Source organism: Triticum urartu, chromosome 1A (genome assembly GCF_056163025.1).
Source record: "Triticum urartu cultivar PI428250 chromosome 1A, HENAU_Tu73, whole genome shotgun sequence".
Lineage (NCBI taxonomy): Eukaryota > Viridiplantae > Streptophyta > Magnoliopsida > Poales > Poaceae > Triticum > Triticum urartu.
Window position 1 is genome coordinate 542,019,580 of NC_141873.1, and position 23,152 is coordinate 542,042,731.

The 23,152-nt window shown below is 48.9% G+C and overlaps 3 protein-coding genes across 3 annotated transcripts; 1 reads left to right on the top strand and 2 right to left on the bottom strand.

Annotated features, from left to right (window-relative positions):
* Nucleotides 1-1,777: 1,777 nt before the first annotated feature.
* Nucleotides 1,778-8,826, bottom strand: LOC147992402 (putative clathrin assembly protein At2g01600). The gene is made up of 15 exons (XM_087529993.1): nucleotides 8,622-8,826; nucleotides 8,374-8,443; nucleotides 8,088-8,185; nucleotides 7,374-7,512; nucleotides 7,158-7,285; nucleotides 6,941-7,033; nucleotides 6,780-6,830; nucleotides 6,030-6,095; nucleotides 5,875-5,940; nucleotides 5,689-5,769; nucleotides 5,526-5,603; nucleotides 4,519-4,695; nucleotides 4,373-4,448; nucleotides 4,160-4,284; nucleotides 1,778-2,414 (listed from the first exon to the last, which is right to left on the bottom strand). The coding sequence occupies exons 1-15, from the start codon at nucleotides 8,709-8,711 to the stop codon at nucleotides 2,055-2,057; spliced, it is 1,698 nt and encodes a 565-aa protein (XP_087386119.1). The 5' UTR covers nucleotides 8,712-8,826; the 3' UTR covers nucleotides 1,778-2,054.
* A 4,726-nt stretch (nucleotides 8,827-13,552) lies between these two features.
* STN7 (Serine/Threonine kinase domain protein) lies at nucleotides 13,553-22,596 on the bottom strand. Its single transcript, XM_087530003.1, has 10 exons — nucleotides 22,179-22,596; nucleotides 21,980-22,069; nucleotides 21,503-21,622; nucleotides 21,310-21,411; nucleotides 20,576-20,744; nucleotides 20,404-20,497; nucleotides 20,207-20,300; nucleotides 20,043-20,099; nucleotides 14,103-14,516; nucleotides 13,553-13,880 (listed from the first exon to the last, which is right to left on the bottom strand). Exons 1-10 carry the CDS (start codon nucleotides 22,557-22,559, stop codon nucleotides 13,722-13,724), a joined length of 1,680 nt encoding a protein of 559 aa, XP_087386129.1. The 5' UTR covers nucleotides 22,560-22,596; the 3' UTR covers nucleotides 13,553-13,721.
* LOC147992404 (uncharacterized) lies at nucleotides 14,526-20,034 on the top strand. Its single transcript, XM_087529999.1, has one exon. It carries the CDS (start codon nucleotides 15,058-15,060, stop codon nucleotides 17,185-17,187), a length of 2,130 nt encoding a protein of 709 aa, XP_087386125.1. The 5' UTR covers nucleotides 14,526-15,057; the 3' UTR covers nucleotides 17,188-20,034.
* Nucleotides 22,597-23,152: the final 556 nt, after the last annotated feature.

Consider the following 23,152-nt stretch of genomic DNA (forward strand, 5'->3'; position numbering starts at 1 on the left):
TTGTTGATCTTTGGCTACATATTCCGTTTATTTAATCGATCCATGCACATATGCTCGTTCTGATCATACCCCGGACTCTTTTTTTTTCTTTCTACGAAGATCATTTGATCTGATTGCATAGTAGCCGACACACAACAGGGATGGAGAAGATCCGCAGTGACCGTCCAAGGGTCCGTGCTTGCTTGCTTTAAACCGCAGGAGCATGGGTTACAAATACGTGACCAGCAGCCAGCCCCTGCCCGTGAGCCAGCCAACCTGCAGATCGACCACAGCAGATAGTAACTTAAATTCTGACTGTGCATGTCATGGCATGTCAGGTCACGCCGCGCCCTATGCGTTTAAGCTCGCCCGTCAGGCCACGCGTGGTGGATCAATCGTGCAGCGCCCAGAAGTCAGGCGCTACACTGCATAGTATAGCGCCTAACTCTTAGGCGCTGCACATTGACTTAGCAATTTTTAGTCTTGCTCTCTGTTGCCTCCGAGGCGGTTAGTAAGTACATGTGTAGCGCCTTTCGTCTAGGCGTTGCACATGATAGTGTAGCGCCTTTCGCCTAGGCGCTGCACCATCAAGGGTGGGGCCAGGCCTGGCTCCAGGGTGCCATGCTGTCCAGATGTGTAGCGTCTGTGTGTTAGGCGCTGCACAGTGTAGTGTGGCGCCTAACTGTCGGACGCCACACGAAAAGATCAGTTGGGTGATTTTTTTTCAGAACAGTTTAGTTTATGAATTGATTTCGTCCTTAGATCAAAACAGTGATTTCTGCCTCAAGCCTCTGCTTGGTTCAAGTTGGGATGTATTTTACTGTATTTTGGAAAGAAGATGTGATTCCTTCCTCCATCGGTTGAGCCATCAGCTGGCAGGAGAAGTAGTAGTATACCGTAGTGGTGCTTTCACGGGGAGAGGGCGTCGACGTTGAGGGTGCTGCCAATTTTAGCCGAGGCAGCGATCTTATCGGCGGGATCGCACTGTCGAGCGCCCGGGAAGAATCAAGCCGAGGCGACGACGGCACAGCTTCTTGAATCTGGATGCCTGCTGGAGAATCACGATCTGGGCAAGCTCAAGCGATGCCTGACTGGAGCCAAGGAGATTCACCTGCTCACCTGTGCCAGAGATCCACCCTCCCACCACCACCTACAGGGCTACACAAACTAGGAGGACAATTCGTACGTGTAGCCATGTTATGTAGGTAGGCTGGGGACTTCTCACGAGGCCAAGCGCCGGATCGACCGCTAGTGTTGAAGATTCTTCTGTCTGTCAGTTGCTTTTCTCTTCTTTAACCCATGAGATGAGATGAGACGACAAGCACGTTCAGCAGAGTAGATCGATAGCTAGGGTGGTGAGTGGTGAGATATTGTAATTTGAGACCCGGCGTCACTGTCAGCAGTCACCCTGCTTTAATTATCTGCCGAAAGAAGGCGATCAGCTCCGGTCGATCCATGCGGAAACGGGGAGGACAATGATATGATGGGGAACGGTACAGTCACTGGTCCTTGCAACATGATCGGCACCACTCCCTTGTGAGTCTCGCCTACTTTCTTTTTTGGAAGGGGAGACATCTTACCTACCGATACTTCGACAGCACACTTTAGCCGCCGGCCTGCGTTTCCGGGTTTATTTTGGACAGCCGGAGAAAGTTTACATAACTCAGCCAGGATAGTTCAGCCATCACAGTCACGGCAAAGGAAACACTCCATGATATCATAGCTAAGGAAACACTATCTCCATACTCCACACTGAGGCCAGGAGGATGGCATAGCCAAAGAATGGAGGAGATGGCAATTAAACAGCCATGGCAAGAACGAGCGAAATACTCGCCTTTTGTTATATATATAGCCAACGTCCTACTATTTATTGACATATATCTGATGTTACACAGGCCGCTACGTTTTCTTTACAAGCAAGGGTCACTTGGCAGAGTCCCGTGTGCCGAAGCGAATACACATATCGTTACACAGATTTTGACATACATGAATAGAGCCAGGCGCAATGCATATTACAGTCACACGAAAATCGCATTTGCTCGGGGTATACTATTAGCTCCTCGCCTATTGCAAGCCTATAGAAGGCTTCCACCAAATGGGTTGGCTTGCTGTTGCGAGTTATTTGCCGCCGGGAACGCGCCGAAGCCACTATCCAGGAATGGGTTTACTGCTGCAGGGCCAGCGCCCGGATGCTGCGGCTGAACTGGTGGTCCGAAGGGATTCTGATGTATCATCGTTGGTATCTGCTGCTGCTGCTGAGACATGGCAGCCATTTGAACTGACGACGGGGCGGCGACGTGATTCGACATCGCGAAAGGATCGCTTGTCATGAATGGGTTGGGAGCTGATGAACCGTATAACTGCTGTTGTTGTGACTGCCTGTAGGCCCCCTCATCATAAAGGCTGTCCAGGATGAGCTTGTCAAGTCCACCACCCTGCAGATAGTGGCGAAATTTAAGTTTTTTTGCAGGTGAAGGAGCTTCACCAAATAAACTAGAAATTCAGTTTACTATTATAGGTCCACAGAAACTGATAACGCCTCACTGTCACCTAAAAAGAAGGGCTCACCAGAAAAACTACAAACCCATAAAACTAATATAATCAACAGTGTACTCTTAGATTTTTTACACAATAGATACAAAAAGTGCATGTTATAACATCCGGTTTAGATGATATTATGTGGAGGACTATCAAGACAGATTAAAGTGAATAGGTACCAACATAAAAGCAAACACTTTCAACTGCATGGAACAGTAAAAACTGGATCTCCTCTTTTCTGTACCTCAACCCTGAATCTACTTCAGACCCCCTATTGAGAGTACAAGATGTAAAACTGTAACACAGTGCAAATGACTATATATGATGGTAAATGAGACATACGCCAGAAGAATTATACATGAGCCAAAGATAAATGGGAAGGCGCACGTCCATACTGTTGGCAGGGTATAGTAGTTTACACATAGAAGTTGTGCTTTTAATATCACTCAGGGGCCATGTGCCATAGCCAGGTGGATATGCAATCTGAATCTATTGGAGCTCTGACACCTGGATGGGGGGCGAGAACAAGATCACGTGGCTTAGATACTTACACTTACAATCGGTGACTAGAGTTTAATTCAATCGCCCAATATCTTCTACTGTTGCATTTTACCTTCCTGCTGTTTACTGTTACCTACCCCACTGGCTAGAGGAAGTTTGTAACGGGATATAAATAGACATGTGCAGTTGCTAAGATTATTGCAGAGATATAGTAGAAACTCCCCATAGCCTTGCATTCTTAGCATTCCTAGCGATCCCTAGTTCAGCTACTATTTCTGAATCTCTGTCAGATCTATCAGGGGTCTGACAACGCGCACTTTAAGATCAGAGGAAGTGCACAGGAACAAACTTCACATTTTGACTGAGAACCACACTAGCCTATGTCATTGGTATAATGCAGGCACTGTCTAATTCAGTCCAAATAGCTGTAATTTGTATGGTGACTCAAGATGGAACGGCAACAATTACAGGCATCAACGAAAATAGCTGGTCCAAAAGCAATTATCATGAGCTATCTTTGGCCATGTGTGAATATTTAGACATGACCTAGCTCGTGTCTTCTGCATGGTAAATGTAGTGCGTTTATTGGCCCACTGCACAACCTAACATGCCTACTGCATAAGAAGATCAAGCAGAACATAACTCACCGTCCTTACAAATATACGCCTACTGCCCGGTTGCAACAGTTTTCTAACTTGTTATACACTACTTTCAGAGGGGTTGTGTGTCAAACTAACAGAATAATATGGTGCCATATCCGAATATCAGTACATGAGGTACATTTCTTCTGCCACAAGCATGGTTGAACAATCATGATGGTTCTCTACAACAACAAAGCCTTTCGTCCCAATCAAGTTGGATAGGCCGCGATGGTTCTCTACATGTGATTCAATTTCTAGGTAACTTGAAACTACAAACAGATGACGACTAATACTACCCCAATCAATACAAAAACGCCCCAAAACAACATATGGAATTATGGATACCCCCCAGGAAAACCTAAAAACAGACATAACTGGCTGCTGGCAACCAACAGGGTTTTTAACCCTTGTAACGAGCAACGATGACCAATAGCCCAAAACTATCAACAGGATAAATATCCTCAGAGAAGAAAAAGAATGGCAAAGGTGGAGAAACCAACCAATTGACTATCTGTAGCAGATGAATTTGTGTTACTTGGAGCAGTAACAAGGGCGAGTTCCCATCCTGTTGGATCAAATCCTTTATCTTGCCAAGCAGTGCTGCCAGTTGTTGAAGTGCTTGCGTCTAATACACACAGATGCAAGAAAAAAAATCAGTTAATTAATTAAGCAACATCATTGGAAGTCACTAAGAATCAATCCTGAGTTCTTACCTGATGTAACTATGGCCAAGGCAAGAGCATTGCTCTCCTCTATTGCTGATACACCAGGGCTCGGGTCATTTAAGCCCTACCGAACAAAGGATATTTAGATTGCCAAAATCATAGCATTCAATATTAATTATGTGTTCTTTACTTACCAAGAGATCACCAGTATCAGCCACAACAGCCTTGGTAGGAGGTGAAACAACTTCAGGGATGGGCTGTACTGGAACAGGTTCTTCAACTGGTGGCCTTTCCTCTTCGACAGGATCAGGTTCAGGAACTTCCTCTGATTCTTCAGGTTTATATGTAAGGAGAAGCCTCTCAGGAAATTCCTGATAAAGGACAGCGCAAAAAATTATGAATTGACTTCCTGCCAGTAACAACTAAACAGCAAAAGCTAACAGAGTCGTACTCCAGGCGTAGCATACAAGGATAAGTCAAATTTATGTATGTTGGTGTGCATGTTCTTATAATGTTGTTCAAAATAGCAAGACATGGTATTTTTACCACATAAAAGGTATGACTGAAGGATGCAAACCACTATAAACTATAAAGAAATAATGAGGCTCATGCTAAGGCTCTGTTTAGCAGTGTAGTGGGTTATATAGTCTCGTTTAATTGAGCCGATTTTAGATACTATGGTGGTTGGTTTAACCAAGTTGCTAATGGTTATTAGGGTTGTTCAAAAATGGCTTACTCAAACCATGCAAACCTGCCACTATTCTGTATTCATTTTTCTGAACTAGCTACACAGGTTAAGACATTATACATATTGTTCATGGCAATTATAACAATAATCACAGCAATCGCGAACAGAATCTAAGGGAATTTGCATGCTGAAATTACAGTAGCCATTTCCTGCACATCCACTAAAATTATAATAAAACTAAGGACCAGTAGTGCATTTTAGTATTGACTTTTCCCCGCATGCATTTGTATCACACCTATGATATGATATCAACTGCAGATTCTATCATGCTGTATGCATTGAACATCAATGAAACAGGCTCATCACCAAAAAAAATGAAACAATTAACAAATGCACAATACACAATAGGTCCCTAAACTACGAGATGCAAATAACACGATTGGTAGGAAAAAAACATGCAAATATACAAAAAAGCAGAAACAATAAGTTTAATAGTACCACCAAAGCACTCACCAGTGGCTCTCGAACCGGAACCATACGCGGAGCGTCCCTCACGTACTCCTCCATGGTCACAAGAAATGTTTGTGGTGGCTGAGGGAAATTTCTTATATGAGATGGCATGCCCAAAAAAATTGCTACCAATAGTGAAAGATTAACAACCAGCACAAACGCTCACCTCCCGCAGAGTGGGAAACTGAAAATTCCTTGCAAGTTCTAGACCCCTACAATTTTCATAGAAGTCTGATAGATTCCCTGCCTGCATCAACGAACCAGACTGGGTAAGAATCGGAAGATGCACAGTAATTTTGATCTTCTCAGAATCCAGATACACTCCATATCATCTCCTGGGCACGGGAGCTACCTGTTGGCCAGCCCTCCTGTAAATTTCAAGGGCCTTAAGTGCTTCATGTCTTGCCATCTCAAAAAACTACACACATACACAAAAAATTAATATATCTTGTGTGAAAATTGATGATCACACAAAGTAATAAATTTTCACTAGAAGAGATATTTTACCTTATCGACAAGGTTAATAATTCCATCATTTATCGCACAATAAATTTTGAAACTCTCTTTTAGCACCTGTATAAAACAGAGTCAGTCATCAGTCATTCACTCCATCAGTCAAATCAACATATAATACTGTATTTTTATTTGATAACATGGCTACACAAAACAGGAATACTAAAGCAAAGATAAATAATTTCTAAATTAGAATATAATCTAAAAAACAGGTGTATAACTAAATAATTCTACAAGATGTCTTACGGTCAACACAGCTATGAATAGTACAGATACTTAAGAATATGCTTGAGCATTAACCAATATGGAGCATTGGAAGAAATGTTTGTCATTAGACAGGATATGAATCACATACACAGAAGGAAGGATCAACATCACGCGATAGGCGATAGTGTCTAAGAAACAATTAGAAAGGCAAGGTGCAGATGACTCTCCTACAGTTTTCTTAAAACAAAGAGGACAAGGTGCAAACTGAAGAGTTAAAACAAAGGAGTTCCCTAGACAGTTCCGTTGGTTGCAGCTCCAAGGTCCAGCTAATTTTATACACAAATAACAGAAAAGTGGTTTTCCCCACTTTCACCAATATCAGTAAGATAGGTTGAAGAGCAGGAATTGGCAAATGAGTTTATGAAGGATATCCTCATGTGAAATCAAATAATGCCTCTCAAGTAGTAAGCCTAGAAGAAAAAATACAGTCGACACTAGGGCACAAACAAATCTACGATAAAAACAATTATAGCTTACCAAAGCTAGAGCATATTGCACCAAGTAGTTGTTATTTGCAGCTCCTTCTGGCTGCAATACCAAGAGTAAACTGGCGTCATGTTACATACAGAGGTGAAAATGGCAGAAACTGAGAGATTCTTGCATCTACAGCTTGTTAGCTAGAGTGAAGAGATACTCACCCGACATCCAACAAGCCGATACAGTAACTGCTGCAAAGCTGGCAACTGCTCTAACAGATCCTGGGAATCTAGGTCTCTGGTTCTACTGTGTCCCTGATGGAAAAATAGCATTAGTTGAAGCAGAGATTAGCGAGCGAGAATTTGTACTCAGATTTAATATGTTTGATACTCAAAACTACTGATCTGTAGTGCCAAAAAGAGATATGATGCTTCAGACCTTTTCAGGACCTTGGCCTTGTTTGGATAAACGCTCAGCCTCAACATCATATTTCAGGATCCTGAAGCATTCCAATCTTTCCTCCAAAAACTGACCATATGTGCGAACCCACGCAGAACAGTCCCAGGCTGGACAACACTCAATATTAGTACATAAGGAAATCAAAGGAGAATAAGCAGGCCAGCAGTATTTCCTACCAAATGAAGAGATACTAACCAATTGGACTGGAGTCATCCTTGAAGTTCGAGAGCTGCAGAATCCTCCCCCTTTGTGTAAAATTAAGAAGCTCTTCCCGAAATGTAGGATCGCCCTCCCGTAGAAGCCTATGAACCACTACAAGTGTCTTCAGTGCTACCTGTACGTCACAAAAAAAAAGGGCATGGCATAAATAAATTGACTGCTTATAAGATTCTGAAATATTTCTGGATTTTATCATTTTTAAAGTGTACACTTCACTTGATCGTTGATATTACTAACCTAACTATGCAGGACTACACTCACAATCATCACATATGGCTTTATGAGAATACAGCACTATGATGTAGTTGAATACAACCAGCAAAAATGGACCGATAATATGCATAATCAACAGCTCTGGCATTCTAACACCACACATTTGGCTCCAGCATTCAATATGCTTTTTCATCTGTTTTGAATAATAAACAGTACTAACATTTTCAGTCCATACACTCTGAAAATATCTCCAACGGAAAATCCATCAACATAACACATAACACGATCTAACGTCCAGTGAGGAACTACAACAACCAATCCGGGTCACATCTTGCAAGGGAACTTATACATTGGCAACATAGTACAGCAACTGCAACTTGGTACTAAACACCTCCTAAGAGGCCACTAGAGCCAGTAATGAAGCTATCATCCAAGGCAACATCATGAAAACCGTAAATGGACAGGAATGAGGCTTACAATCCAATTGCGGGTCTTGGAGAGGCGGCGAGAGAGCGCGTGGATGCAGTAGGCGATGTCTGCCCGCGGCCTCGCAATGGACGTCGCCGCAGCAATCTCTGCACCACCACCACACAGAGACACACACGATCAATCAAACACCAGCCGAAGCCAACAGAAAGAAAAGCAGGCCTTATCCCCTCCCCTACGAGCCTCCCACCCGTGGGCACGATCTAATTATGAGCCCCAGATTACTCTAAATTAGGCCAAGCAAAATATAGGGGCGTGGGGAGGAGATCGAACGCACTGCGCAGGTGGCGCTCCTTGGGCGGGCACTCCACGTGGTTAGTCGCCTTCACGATCGCCACATCCAGATCCTACAAAAACAAAAATTCCCCGGTCAGAACCGCGCAGATCCGGGCCTCCCGCCGCGCCGCCATCCCGCACGCCCGAAGGGAGAGCCATGGCTCCGGCGGATTCGTGCGCAGACTTAGGTCAAAAAATTCGGCGCAGAAAGGGGGCGCGGGGACAGGGGGGGTTCCGGATCCGGCGGACCTTGAAGTCGGAGTTGATGTTGGCGAGGCTGACGGTGGTGGTGTCCTTGATGGCGCCGTACGCCTTGCGCCAGCTCTGCATCGACGCCATTTTCGTGCCCCTTCCCCGGCTCCGGCTCCGGCCGCCGCTCGCTCGCTGTGTCGTCTTTGGGGTGGGGTGGGGTGGGGTGGGGGGGTTGGGTGTTTGTTCGCGACGGTTTCGCGAAGACGGGGGCGGCGGGTGTGACAGTGCGTGTGGCCTGGGGGAGAGACGAGGGCGGGGGTGTGATTATGGGTGAGTCCGGGGTGCTTTTTGGGAAGTTGGCGTGGGTGGCGTGCTGGCTGGCGTGCCAGCTTCGGGTGATTGACGGCGTCTCGTCGTCTCGTGCTCTACGCGTGGGCGCGGAAGGTTCGAGAAATTCCGCGGGTTCGAGCGAATGTTGCCCCCGTTTTTACCGTGGAACCCCCCTGCAACTCGTAAATTTGTGTTAGGAGCTAAAATTGCAATTACACTTTACTAGTACACCCTCCGTTGCTAAATATAAGGAGTTTTAGCAGTTTATAAAATATTCAGAAACGGGGGTAGTACATATTTTACTGATGCACATCAATAGTGTCCGAAATGTACCTTACACTCATCATATTCAAACGTACTCCCTCTATTCTAAATTACTCGTCGCTGAAATGGATGTATCTAAAACTAAAATACATCTAGATACATCCATACATGCGACAAGTAATTTGGAACGGAGGGAGTAAGAAGTGATTTGATTTTGATGAAAAAAGTGACACCAACAATGTTTTCAGGATTTATATGGCCTCTTTATTTACTGACACACAAAATGTTCTAACTTACAATCTAGTAAGATATAGATCCTTTTTTTTTGTTTCTTTTTACTTATAGGTTGTGCTTGACGAGCTTGAGTAACGCGACCGAATCTCTTTGACGCATTCATACTAACCCAAAGTTGTGGAATGCAAGGGGACATATGAAATGGTTTCATTATGACACTGACATACTGAATGAAGGCATTGCAAACCATCACCTCGGATGATGTCGATTGGACCACAATGGTAGTCGGAACCTATGAAGAGATGTGCGGTGGGGAAGAAACGAGCCCACTATAAAATGCTTATGTTTGACACATCATATTAACTCATTAAAATATGCATGCCCTTATTGCAACGCACGGGCAATTACCTACTCCATGAGAAATATTGCAAGGATAAGCTCCTCCTAAACCTAAACTCCCGGCAAATTTTCTGGCCTTTCTAATCTCCGCCATTGGTAGCACGGCAAAGAGTACTGAATTATCATAGAAAACAATCTACCGGCCAGGTAAGAGAATCTACAACCGAGCACCCCAAACCCCCCTATACGCCCGGGTGGACGGCCCGGTCACTGACCGTTCAAAGAAAATCTACCCACCCGGGCTCCTCAAACCGACCCCACACACCAGGGGTAACCGACACCCCTCATATCGAAGCCAAAATTGGGACGGATATGGAGAGCACCGGGTGCGCACGCCACGCGAACTGACTGTTGGGACCCACAAGGAAAAACTCCTAAACCCTTCGGCCCGGCGGGCATCTCCTCCGATTATCGATGGCATCGCTCCAGCGCACCATCCGAGGTCCCTAGTCCAGCTATTTAAGCCGGACGCCGGCACCCAAACCCTACTCCATCCACATTTCCCTCCCCTCTCCTCCATCGTTGCCACATTTCACTCGTCGCCGGCCGCTAGCCATGCCCGAGGGACGGTCATGACTTACGTCATGCTCACATCGGAGCGCGCGGCTCCAGCTCATTGAGCAGATCCGGGCTAGGTGCGAATCCTAGATCGCAATCGTCCTACCTCTGGACTCACCAAAGCCGAAGGAGGAGGTGGATTAGGATGAGGAGGTGGGGTGCATGAGTAGGACGCGACCATGGCGGACACGGGGCTGGAGGAGGAGGCGGATCCGGTGCCTCCTAATGCGGGCTTCGGCATGCCCAAGGCGCTGATGGAGTTCGAGGTGGTCCAGGAGGAGGAGGAGGAGGCAGAGCAGTAGGTCATTCTTGACTCCATCTAGTTAGAGACGGAGGTGGAGGCCAACCGCCGCTTCCTCAGCCAGCGGGATGCGGAGATCAATGAGATGTTCGCCTAGCTGGATGGCGGCGAGCTGAAGGAGCGGCAGGCGGCCATCCACCAGGAGGCAGGGCCGTCCGACATGGAGTTCATTGACATCTTCGGCAACTACGAGTAGTGTAGGCTAGCTTAAGTTATCTACGTAATACGCAGATTTGCATGCTTTTATATTGATTTGAGGTACCTAATATGAGATAGTTGGACACGACGAAGGTAAAATGAGGGGTGACCGGTAGCTGTCCGCGGACGTATAGAAGGTCGGATTTGACAAATCTGGTCGTAGATGTTCTAACTGTGGAAATCTCAGGAGCTTTCCTTGTAAAAGTGCACCCACTAGGGCATCATTCGGTTTGAATCATAGGGAAAACATGGGAATGGGGATTCTAGAGGAGGATTTTCAATATATGCATTCGGTTTGTAGAAAACGAGTATATGAATTTCGTAGAGATGGTACTCATTTTTTATGTTTTTGCATGAAACTACACTTCCACTTAACCTTGTTTTCTAAGATAGGAACGAGGCAATGCAATTCATAAGGATGGCAATTGTCGATCATATAACATTTCTATACTACTTCTAATTCCTTTATTCTAGAAAATGCATTGTTTTTTTCTTTTACGATCAGGAAATGCATTGGTTCATTAACCAAGGCTGGCACCGGGATGCCTGGGCAACTGATTCACAGGAACCGCGAGGCCTTATCTGCGATTGAGCAGGGATGTCCCGACCGATTCGCTGTCTGAATCTTCTTTTCCCATGCAGCCGGCCGTCAGGCATAAACTAAACCAGGACGTAGTATAATGACGTTGATTAGTTAGGAGGGTCACCTGAAGAAAAGTAAACACACAGAAAGTATGGCGCTGGCTTCTGCGCCTTTCGGTTGCTTCCCCGGCGTTCCAAGGAGAACATGGTTCCCTTTGATCCGCTGCCAAGGCGAAACCGACACCGGCGTCCACACAAGGCCGCTGGACCCGTGCTATACCAAGTGATAAAAAAAGAAAATACCGAACCATCTTTCAGAGAGAAAGACTTTCACAAAGGAGTAGTCCTGAACACAAAATTATACTGGTAGGTTATGTTTACGTATGTACTTCCTCCGTCCCAGAATGTAAGACGTTTTGCAAGCTATAGAGGACGGTTCTCGGCAGTTATTTTACGAGTGGAGGAAAGATGGATGTAGGCCAAATCATTAGCCGCCATGCTTTGTGGCGCAATGATCATCAGTCAAGCAATCACTCCGACGCGAGCCAAGCCAAGCCCCGTCGTACTATTTGCTTAATCATTGCCGGTACCATACCAGCCATGAATCATGAATGAGCTCACGGTTGTTGCCCACCTCCCGTTTGGCCACCGTTTTTGTTCAACAAATGATTTGTTTGCCTACCATAACCCGTATGAACTAACCCAACTTGCGTGCATTGACGTGTCGTGGAGGCGTGGACCATGTCCAGCTAGCCTCGCCCGTGGAAGGAAAAGGAACGGCGCGTCCCGACAGCACGGAGAGGCCCGTGTGCTCTTGTCTGGTGGCCATGCGTGCATCCGATGCGGCCGGGGCTTTCGCTTTCCACGCTGCACGCTTTCGTCGTGGGCTTTCACTTGGCACGCACTCGCCAGGATCTTCTACGCGGTAGTAGACTCCTTCCCCGGACGGCTAGATCAGTACACGCTGCTGGGCATAAATACAGCTGATCGACTGGCTACCAGCTGCAGTTCAGAGCGGCCAGTCGTTGGAGAGTGACGGTTGGGAGGCAGTTTGTCACTGTAGCAATGGGCCGTCGAGGACACCCAGGCAAATGCAAGAAAAGAGAGGGGCCAAAATAGGGATGGCACTCCAGCCGAGCCACATGCTTCACCCATACAGTAGCTTCCTCACTCATCAGTCAGGCAATCATCGCGAATGCGCAGTCGACCGACATGTGGTCGGAGATGCTCCAACATGACCGCGGTCATAAGGCTGGCGACGCCATTGCCAATGATAGATAGCACCAAGGCCATGCATGCATGACCTGTCAAGGAATCTCGCACAGCATGGAGGAAGACACCTCCAGATCAGCAAAGCCATCACAGAGTACTCACTCAAGCGAGCACATTCCAGTAGCCATGAAGATTAGAGTTTGCATCCGGTTTTCTCGGTTCGGTTTATACGGTTTATGGTATTCCCTCCGTTTCAAATTACTCGTCGCAGAAATGGATGTATCTATAATTAAAATACATCTAGATACATCCATACCTGTAACAAGTAATTCGGAACGAAGGGAGTATATATTGGCCTTATACTTCGGTTTTACATAGATACGGTTCGGTTTCGGTAATATCCATTTACTTTCGGTTCGGTTCTGATAATAAACATATTAACCAAAGTTGACGCAAATTTTTGAGCCAACACATAACTTTTTCACGTGTAAATACATGATATAATATATATCATAATGAGGAAAAAAATAATTAGAAAAGGATAAACAAGGGACGTTAGATAAGCATTTCGGCCAAACAGGGGCAAACTGGAGCACTAAATGGGCTAGAAAGTATTGTACTACAGCAGCCCATTATGCTTTTGAACCAAAAAACTTAACTTTGGTTAATTCAGTTTAACCAAATAGTTTTCAGTTTCTAACCAAAAAAACCAAAATGCAAATGGTTATCAAATTTCAAAACTGAAACCGAAATTTTGATTCATTTTTTTTGGTCGGTTTTTGGTTTTGGTTCGATTTTGCACACCCTGACATGGATTATGCACACCCTGACATGAATCTAGTACTCCCTCCGTTCTGATTTACTCGTCGTGGTTTTAGTTCAAATTTGAACGAAGGGAGTACCTATGATGGGTCTCGAGAACTTTGTTTCCACGTGAAACATATATGCATATTCATCGCAGTGTTTCCCATGGACAAATCTGTACTCACCAGCGGTAGAGAGTAGTAAGTAGGATATACCATTGCCGTAGCTACAACAGTCACGTTTTTAGAGAAGAACTGGCCAATGTACATAGCTGCCTACTCCTCCCTGGGGATCCACCGGCTCCACCAGATGCTCTTGCGCTGGCTCGTAAGCTCGTCCATGCTCTCGCTGATCGTCCTCACGATCTTCCTCTGCACCCGCAGCATCGACGCCAGCACGTTCCGCTGCGCGCTGTCCTTCTTCGGCTTGATCTCCTGCACAAGGAAAGAATAGTGGCACAAGCGGTCAGTGTTATCCTACCAAAACATCGTATATATGCACACACTACTGCACACCAGGCCAGCATTCTGAAAACCAAATGAAATGATTGACAGCAAACTCATCAAACAACTCCAGCTTTTTATCTCCGTTTTATCAACTTTCTTTTTTAGTCTCCAGGCCCAATATGATCCCGTCATGCCGGCGCACATACATACCCTGAGCTCTTGGAGCTGTGCTTCCGTGAAGCCACCGCCCTCCTCGGTTCCCGATTTCGCCATGAGGCCGATGATCCATCGCGCGGCCTCGCTGTAGTCCTTCTGGGTCGCGCGGAACAGCTGCAGCCTCAGGTTCTGCATGACTGACAGGCCGAGGAGCCCTTCGCTGTTGAAGTAGGGATGCGCAAGTGCAGCCTTGGCGCTGGTCCTTTGCCGCGCTTTGTACCGGACCATCGACGTCAGGAGCTCCCATCCGATACCACCATCTAAGTCCAGGATGTCGAAGCCCCTGCGGAGGTCTGGGGTAGCTCGTGGTTCCACCAAGTTCCTCCAGGCTTCCAGGTCGTAGTTGCATCTCTTCAGTTGGCGGTTGAATTGTATCAGGCTGCTGTCAGTTCTCAACGCTGGAAATGCCTGCAAAAGAGTGATTTGTTAGGGTAATTATAAACTACAAGAATTCTAATTCTGACTAGTTATGTTTTGAAAGCAAAAGTTAGTGTATTATCAATGAGCTTTCCTTTTGTGCTAATGCAACACCAGAGAAAGTTGTCACTACAAGCTCGCATGAAGAAATAGGAACATGTTTCGACTAGACAGAACATAGTGCAAGAGTCTATTGATAGCAATAGCGTAGGAGGGATGTTGAATATATGGTTTGTGCATGTATATTGTATAGTTTGTCCCATCTCTTAGTCATTGTATAGTTGAGGTTGTAGCCCACCTTGTACTCCATATATACGTGCGCTATGCACCGATCAATACATTGAGTTGCATTGTCAAAATATTCATTTCCAACATGGTATCATACCTACGATCCTAACCCTAACTCCTGTCGTCGTCGCCGCCGCCGCGATCCCATCGCCGCCGCCGCCACCCACAGCGCCGCCACCCCGCCGCGCCGCCATCCCTCCCGCCGCGCCACTTCACCACGCGCCGCCGCCCTCCCCTCTCGGCCATGGCCTCCCCCGGTTCCACCGGTACCACCCGCAGCCGCCACACCAACCCCTTCGACGGCCCCGATCCCGTCGTCATCCGTGATCTCAATATCCTCGCTCGGGTTCCCGTCGTCCTCGATCAACTCACCTCCACCTACTATGCCTGGAAGACGTACTTCTCCCTTGTGTTCCGTGAGTACAATCTCCGGGATCACATCGATGGCTCCGTGGACTCCCGCTTCATGGAGGACGATGAGGAGTGGACGTCCATCGACGCCACTCTTATCCGCTGCTTCTACACCACCATCTCGAAGGACCTCTTCCACACGGTGGTCTCCGCCGATGATGACGCTCACGCCGTTTGGACCAAGCTCAACGGCCTCTTCACCGACAACGCGCTCCAACGCAAGGTTTTCTTGCACGACGAGTTTTTTGGGTGCCAGCAGCTTGACTCGTCGGTCGACGACTATTGCATGCGCCTCAAGAAGCTTGTCGATGAGCTCCGTGACCTCGGCGAGAAGGTCTCCGATGAGCTCCTCCTCGGCACTCTCATCGCCGGCCTGAACGACGACTTCCGGAACGCCGCCTCCAACATCCCTCTCATCACCAACCCGACCTTCCCCAAGATCGTCGCGTACCTGAAGCTGGAGGAGAAGAGGATGCGGATGTCGCGCGCCCGGGCCACCCATATGGCTCTCACCGCCGGAACCCGCGGCGGTGCGCCGCCCACTGCTCCGACTCCCCCACCGCGGCCCGCCCAGGGGCCCCTCCACGTGCAGCCGCCGCCCGGGTTCCCATATCCCGCGCCGCCGCAGGCCCCTTCACCGCCCCCCGCCGAGCAGCAGCAGCGCCGGGGCGGGCGTCGCAGCCGAGGTGGCCGCAAGCATAGGCAGCAGCCGCCAGCTGCCCATGGCGGGGCGCCGCGCCAGTCGCAGCACCCGCTCCCGCCGGCGCCCTGGCAGGCCGGCCAGAACCCCTGGACGGGGGTTGTTCACGCATACTCCATGCCCATACCGCGCGCCCCCGTCCCCGGTGTTTTTGGCGCCCGCCCGACCCCTCATCAGGCTCTATACGCGGCCCCTCAGGCGTATCCGCCGGCGCCGCTCTACGGCCCCTCGGCGGCCTATGGGCTGCCTCCGGCCGGTGGGCTCGTGGCGCCGCCTCCACAGCCTCTGCCGTCGGCCCCGGCCCTCCCGCCGGCACCATGGGACCCCGCGCTGCTAGCGGCCCTCCACACTGCCCCCACGCCACAGCAGTACACCGGCGGTGGTGACTGGTACATGGACACCGGAGCCACGGCTCACATGGCCGCCAACCCCGGTAACCTTCTTACCGCTCACCCTGTTCACACTGTTGCTCGCATTACCGTGGGCGACGGTTCTTCCATGCCCATCACTCATGTCGGCCATGCTGCTTTTCCTTCTAACTCCATTCCATTACATCTTTCTAACGTACTCGTTTCACCTGACATCATTAAAAATCTTGTTTCTGTTCGTTCTCTTACACGTGAAAATCCTGTCACCATTGAATTTGACATGTTTGGCTTTTCTGTTAAGGATGCCCGTACCCGGATGGTGCTCCACCGATGTGACAGCCCCGGCGATCTCTACCCGGTCCACTCCTCCACATCCTCCATCGCTGCACCCATGGCGCTTTCTGCTGGAGTGGACCTTTGGCATGCTCGTCTTGGTCATCCCAACCCTGCCACCATTCGTCATATTCTTCGCAGTTTTTCATTCACGTGTAATAAGATCGACGATCACACTTGTCATGCTTGTCGTCTCGGCAAACATACTCGTTTACCCTTTAGCACTTCCTCGCATGTTGCTTCATACCCATTTGAGTTAATTCATAGTGATGTTTGGACCTCTCCTGTTGCAAGTAACACTGGCTATCTCTATTATCTTGTTATCCTTGATGATTTTTCGCACTATGTGTGGACCTTCCCGTTGCGGCGAAAGTCGGATTCTGTTGCCACTCTCACCGCATTCTACTCCTATGTCTCCACGCAGTTTGGTCGCCCCATTCATGCGTTGCAAACAGACAACGGGAAGGAGTTCGATAATCTTGCAATCCACAACCTTCTCGCCACATGGCACGATTTTTCGTCTCACTTGCCTATACACTTCGCAACAAAATGGCCGCGCTGAGCGCATGCTTCACACTCTTAATGACTGCGTTCGCACCCTCCTCTTTCACGCCAACGTGCCACCACGTTTCTGGCCTGACGCGCTCGCCACCGCATCACTACTCCTCAACATCCGTCCCTGTCGCACTCGCGGGAATTTTGCTCCTCATCATCTTTTGTTCGGCACGCCACCTTCCTATACCGAGCTTCGCATTTTCGGTTGCTTGTGCTACCCTAGCATCGCTTCCACTACTTCTCATAAGCTCGCACCACGGTCCGGTCCGTAGCCTGTATATTTCTTGGCTATCCCCCCAACACCAAAGGCTACCGCTGCTATGATCCTATCTCACATCGGGTCATCACTTCCCGACACGTTTACTTTGATGAGATGGTTTTTCCGTTTCAGCAGGTACCTTCGGATGTTGCGGCCTTGCCCGCTCCTGGTGACGGCCGCTCGGGCGCCTCTCTCGGGCCGCCCGTGGCTTTGAGGGTGCCCCCGTGCCCCGGGTCGAGTTCCTCCCCGGCCGGCTTCCTTAGGGGCTGCACCCCTCTCGGCGCCTGCGACGCCCCTTGCGCCACCATCGGCGCGGGCCTCCTCGGCGCCCCCCGCGCCCTCGCCGGCGGCCTCACCCGCGGTCTCACCCGCGGCCTCAGTGGCGGCGGGCTCTTCTTCGTCCTCGCCTGTCGCCCCGGACTCGCTGCCCCGCCCGATGACTCGCTCTCGGGCCGGTACCTTCCGCCCGAGTACGCGGTACACCAGCGATGAGTATCTTCTCGCCGCTTTCGTCTCCGAGCCGTCCCCTCTCCCATCGTCAGCTCGAGCCGCCCTTCGGGACCCTCATTGGCTCGCTGCGATGCAGGAAGAGTTCGATGCGCTCCAATGGAACCGCACCTGGCAGCTTGTCCCTCGGCCACCTCGCGCCAACATCATCACGGGCAAGTGGGTCTTTCGGCATAAGACTCGTCTCGACGGGACTCTCGAGCGCTACAAAGCTCGCTGGGTGGTTCGAGGCTTTCGGCAACGTGCGGGCGTGGACTTCACCGACACTTTTGCTCCGGTTGTTAAACCGGGCACGATCCGCACCGTGCTTCAGCTGGCCGTCTCCCGAGCTTGCCCCGTGCATCAGTTGGACGTCTCCAACGCCTTCCTGCACGGCCACCTCGCCGAGCAGGTGTTCTGTGAGCAGCCCACCAGCTTCATCGACGCCACACATCCGGATCATGTGTGCTTGCTCTCCCGTTCTCTTTACGGGTTGAAGCAGGCGCCTCGGGCCTAGTACCAGCGCATCGCTGCCTTCCTGCAGACGCTCGGATTTACATCGACCCGCTCTGACGCGTCCCTCTTCGTGTACCATCACGGGGTTGACATGGCCTACTTGTTGCTCTACGTCGACGACATCATCCTGACGGCTTCCACTGTCGCGCTTCTCCAGCGGCTTACTGCTCGTCTTCGTGATGAGTTTGCCCTGAAGGACTTGGGGCCCCTCCACTACTTCCTCGGCATTGAGGTGGTTCGACGGCGAGATGGGTTCTTTCTGCACCAGAAGCGTTACGCCCATGAGCTTCTCGATTGTGCCGGCATGCTTAACTGCAAGCCTGCTCCCACGCCTGTTGACACCAAGGCCAAGGTTTCAGCTCTGGAGGGCTCTCTCGCATCCGACGCGGCCTTCTATCGCTCCATTGTGGGTGCCTTGCAGTACCTCACTCTGACACGCCCCAACTTGCAGTATGCCATTCAGCAGGTCTGTCTTCACATGCATGCTCCGCGTGACTCTCACTGGACCTTGGTGAAGCGTATCCTTCGTTACATACGAAGGCACTACGTCCATGGGAGTTACACTGACGGCCTCCGCCTCTACCGACCTCGTCGCCTACTCTGATGCGGACTGGGCTGGCTGCCCGGACACACGGCGCTCCACTTCGGGGTACTGTGTCTACCTTGGGCCATCTCTGATCTCTTGGTCTTCCAAGCGACAACCCACAGTCTCTCGCTCGAGTGCCGAGGCAGAGTATCGGGCAGTGGCTAACGCCGTTGCCGAATGCTCTTGGATTCGTCAGCTGCTCCAGGAGTTGCTTTGTGATGTTCACAAGGCCACACTCGTCTACTGTGACAACGTCTCCGCCGTGTACCTCTCCGCCAACCCGGTCCATCATCGACGAACGAAGCACATTGAGCTCAACATACACTTTGTTCGTGAGCAGGTGGCCCTTGGGCGCATCCGGGTCCTCCATGTCCCGACGGCGCAACAGTTTGCCGATGTTATGACAAAAGGACTGCCTACTTCTGTTTTCGAGGAGTTCAGGTCCAGTCTTTGCGTCTCCGGCGACGCTTCGACTGCGGGGGGGTGTTGAATATATGGTTTGTGCATGTATATTGTATAGTCCGGCCCACCTCCTAGTCATTGTATAGTTGAGGTTGTGGCCCACCTTGTACTCCATATATACGTGCGCTATGCACCGATCAATACATTGAGTTGCATTGCCAAAATATTCGTTTCCAACAAGGGAGATTAGTATTATGCCATTCAATCCAACGGATAAGAAGCTTCATGTAAGGACAGTTAGAGAACTTCTAGTGCAATAAGAGTTTGGAGTTCCATAGCAGTGTGCTCTAACTTAGGACCCGGGGAACAAACAGGGTTTCACAGGACACAATTCAGTTCTTGCAGTAATAAGGGGGGAAAGATCCTACATTAAAATGCAGGAATTAAAAGACGAGTCTATTCCTACATAAATTGGAAAAAATTCCCCTTCATAGCTCGGATACTACTTTTAGATGTATAATGCTACCCCTACCTTCCTCTGGGTTTACTAAAACAAAAGAATCAGCATATACTACCTAGCAAACACATAAATACAGTTACTGTGATGACATACCATCTGCAGGTATATGAGGCCCAAGCTGTATATGTCAAATCTGTCAGGAAGGTTCAGCTGTCAAGAAAATTGCTGCATCAGCTCAAGCAATTATCTTGATGAGAACTGAAACCGAGGGAGAGAAAAAAACAGTTTTGTCACGAATTCGAACTTTTAAAGGATACCTGCCACAGGACTGGAGATAAAGCAGTTGCAACTGGAGCAGAGGGAGCAGATGGTGTTTGCGTGCTCATGATATATTGCTCCGGAGCAGCATACCTGCAAATCATGGGAAAAGATTCAAGCAAATCCCTAGTAAACAGTTCTATGGGAATCCCATTTTCAGCAATACAGTCTCTAATAATGAAGGTAGCTTAGTTACCTTGGATCCAAAAGGAACTCCTTAGGAATATAGTTGATGCCCACTCGTAAATCAGCTGCTGCTCCAAGATCAATAATTTTGAAGGTACGAGATTCTTCCAGTGGAGAAAAAGTGAAAAGGTCAGTAGAGAAGATTTTAGCATGGAATTACAAGCAAATATGTTGGTCATTACCTTCTGAAAATATCACATTTTGGGGTTTTATGTCCCTGTGAACAATCCCTGTCGAATGAAGTCCATCTAGCGCAAACAAGAGTTGTCCCATCACCGTTTGGACAATCTTATTCTCTCTCGCTATTCCCTTTGGTAAATCTTGAACATTTCCGAGAATCTTAGTCTCAACCTGATCAGCCACAAACATATATTAACTGACAAAAAATGCACCAAGGCACACAGTGTTTGTTTGTTTGTTATGGAACTGTCGAGTTAACAATTCATTACATGAGTATCTTTCCCCTTACAAATATATGACAAGAAGAAACGGTTGCACACAATGAGAAGATCACGTTCATGAAAGGAACCTATCCGACTGTTCTCACTAACAGCAGTTGTCAGTTCCGACATTATATCTAGCGAAGTATTTCATCATGAACTAGAGGCCTAGAGCTAATCACCCCTATAAGCTCAAAAGCTCCACCATAGGTCAGTAAGATAGCACAGTTCCAGACAAATATAACTGCCCATTTTACCACCCAGGTGAAGGGTGACCAAAACTGGTTAGTTAATTGCAAGGTTCTAGTGCAGCCCAACAAGTTAGCCCAGCTGATAAATATAACTGTTGTCTCACTCTGCAGTTTATTCCAACAACTGAATAGGATGCTACAGCTAAGAATTGGTTAACTGAACCCAATGCAAGCAAGCAACTTGACTGATTAAAAAAACATATGCTTCAAGTCTGATGCACTTACATTGTACGGGAACTCCTTGCTTTGCATGAGAGCAGAAAGCGTGTCCTCACCTTCGTAGCGCCAAATAAGCCAGTATTCCTCACCCTTACCTTTGGTTTTGCTCTAGGAAATAATACACATTGTGAGTTTAGGAACCAACCAAACACTAGCAGATGAAAAACAAGCTTTAGCACTGAATCGAGAGCATATATACCTCACGGAAGCCGTAAAGAAAATCCGCGCAGCTGCTCGCGCATGCCCTCCTGACACGCTCATTCATCCAAATCTCAACTGCGCCATACTCTGTTGCCTTCTTCACGACCACATCACCTTGCTTGAAGATAGCCAAAACAAGTGGTGTGCATTAGTTATTAGTATGCCTGGTTGGTTTGGAGTCCACTTAACTGACACATGACCTGAATAAGTTGTACTACCCTTCACTGCTCTATCGAAGCTTGATTTCAAAATTTTGACAGAGTTCTAGACATTTTAGCCATCCAACCAAAACCCTCATTCATGACAACTACGCAACGGATTACCAAATCAGCAGATTAATACTGAATGAGCTTGTCGACATGTGCACACAGACACATTTCCACTTCATTCATGAGCAGCTTCATTTGGCCCAAATTCTACCAAAATTGAAGCGAAACATGATGCACATGCAGTTATCCAAAACAGTGGTGTTCACCTTCTCCGCGGCTTTGGGGTCGGCCAGCGACGCCTTGTACACGACCCCGAATGCGCCCTCCCCAAGCTTCTTCCCCGGCACGAAGTCGTCCTGCCCAACCAACCACACGACCAACACCATCAGCAAGAGCCCGAAGAAGCACAGGGGTCGACCGAATCTCGTGGGGATTCTGTATGTATTCAGCTCAGGCGGGCAGCACCTTGCGGAAGGTGGGGCGGAAGAGGCGCTCGGCGAAGGCGAGGACGAACATGTCGAAGAAGCCCGGGGCGACGCCGGGGGTGGCCCAGAGGTAGGAGGCGGCGGCGAGCGCGAGCGCGACCCCGGGGGCCGTGATGGTGAGGCCGTCGTTGTGGGGCAGCGTGCTGCGGTAGATGACGTCGCCGCAGGCCATCACGGTGCAGGGCAGGCCCACCCCCACCGCCTCCACCAGCTGCCGCCCCACCTCGGCCCCGAGCTCCGCCGACGCCACCACCGGCCGGAACGACGCCGCCGCGGCGGGGGCCGCCCGGCGGCGCCGGCGGAGGCGGGTGTCGTGGCCGGGGAGGAAGGAGGTCGAGAGGCCGAGGCTGGTGCTGGCCATTGCTGTTTTTTTCCTTGTATTTTTCTTTTTCCGTGGTTCGAAAATGCGGTCACGCTACTTATTCGTGCGCCGTTTTGTTTTTCGAATTATCGTCGCGATAGAAATTCGAACGTGTGGGAGCGGATGTGTGGGCCACGTGGCTCAGGGCCCACCTGTCAATGCCGACGATGCAGCTCATCCCAGTGCCTGGATGGCGGGCTCCCACCGCGCGCGAATTCGTTTCTTCAGAAAATATGAGCTAAATTTCTCGGCACATGCCATTGTGCCCACATGTCTGCGACTGACTTCATCATGCACTTTTGTGTTTATATTACACGTAAATTATAAATTATAATCATAAGTACAATGAGCAATTGCTCTGTCCAGAAATCTGGGGTTAACTGAGGCTGAGATTTCATTATACGGTGAAATGCAGAGAGAAATGGAGGTGATATAATTGTGGCTGTGGAGAGACGGAGAAGGGGAGAAGCATCAGCTTAGCTAGTGGCTAGGATTAGCCGTCGGGTGTTGATAAACTTGGTACGGCGGACTACTGCTGGTCGAGTTCGAGCCGTGACAAAAATATCTGGGATGTAAATTTTACACGCCACTGC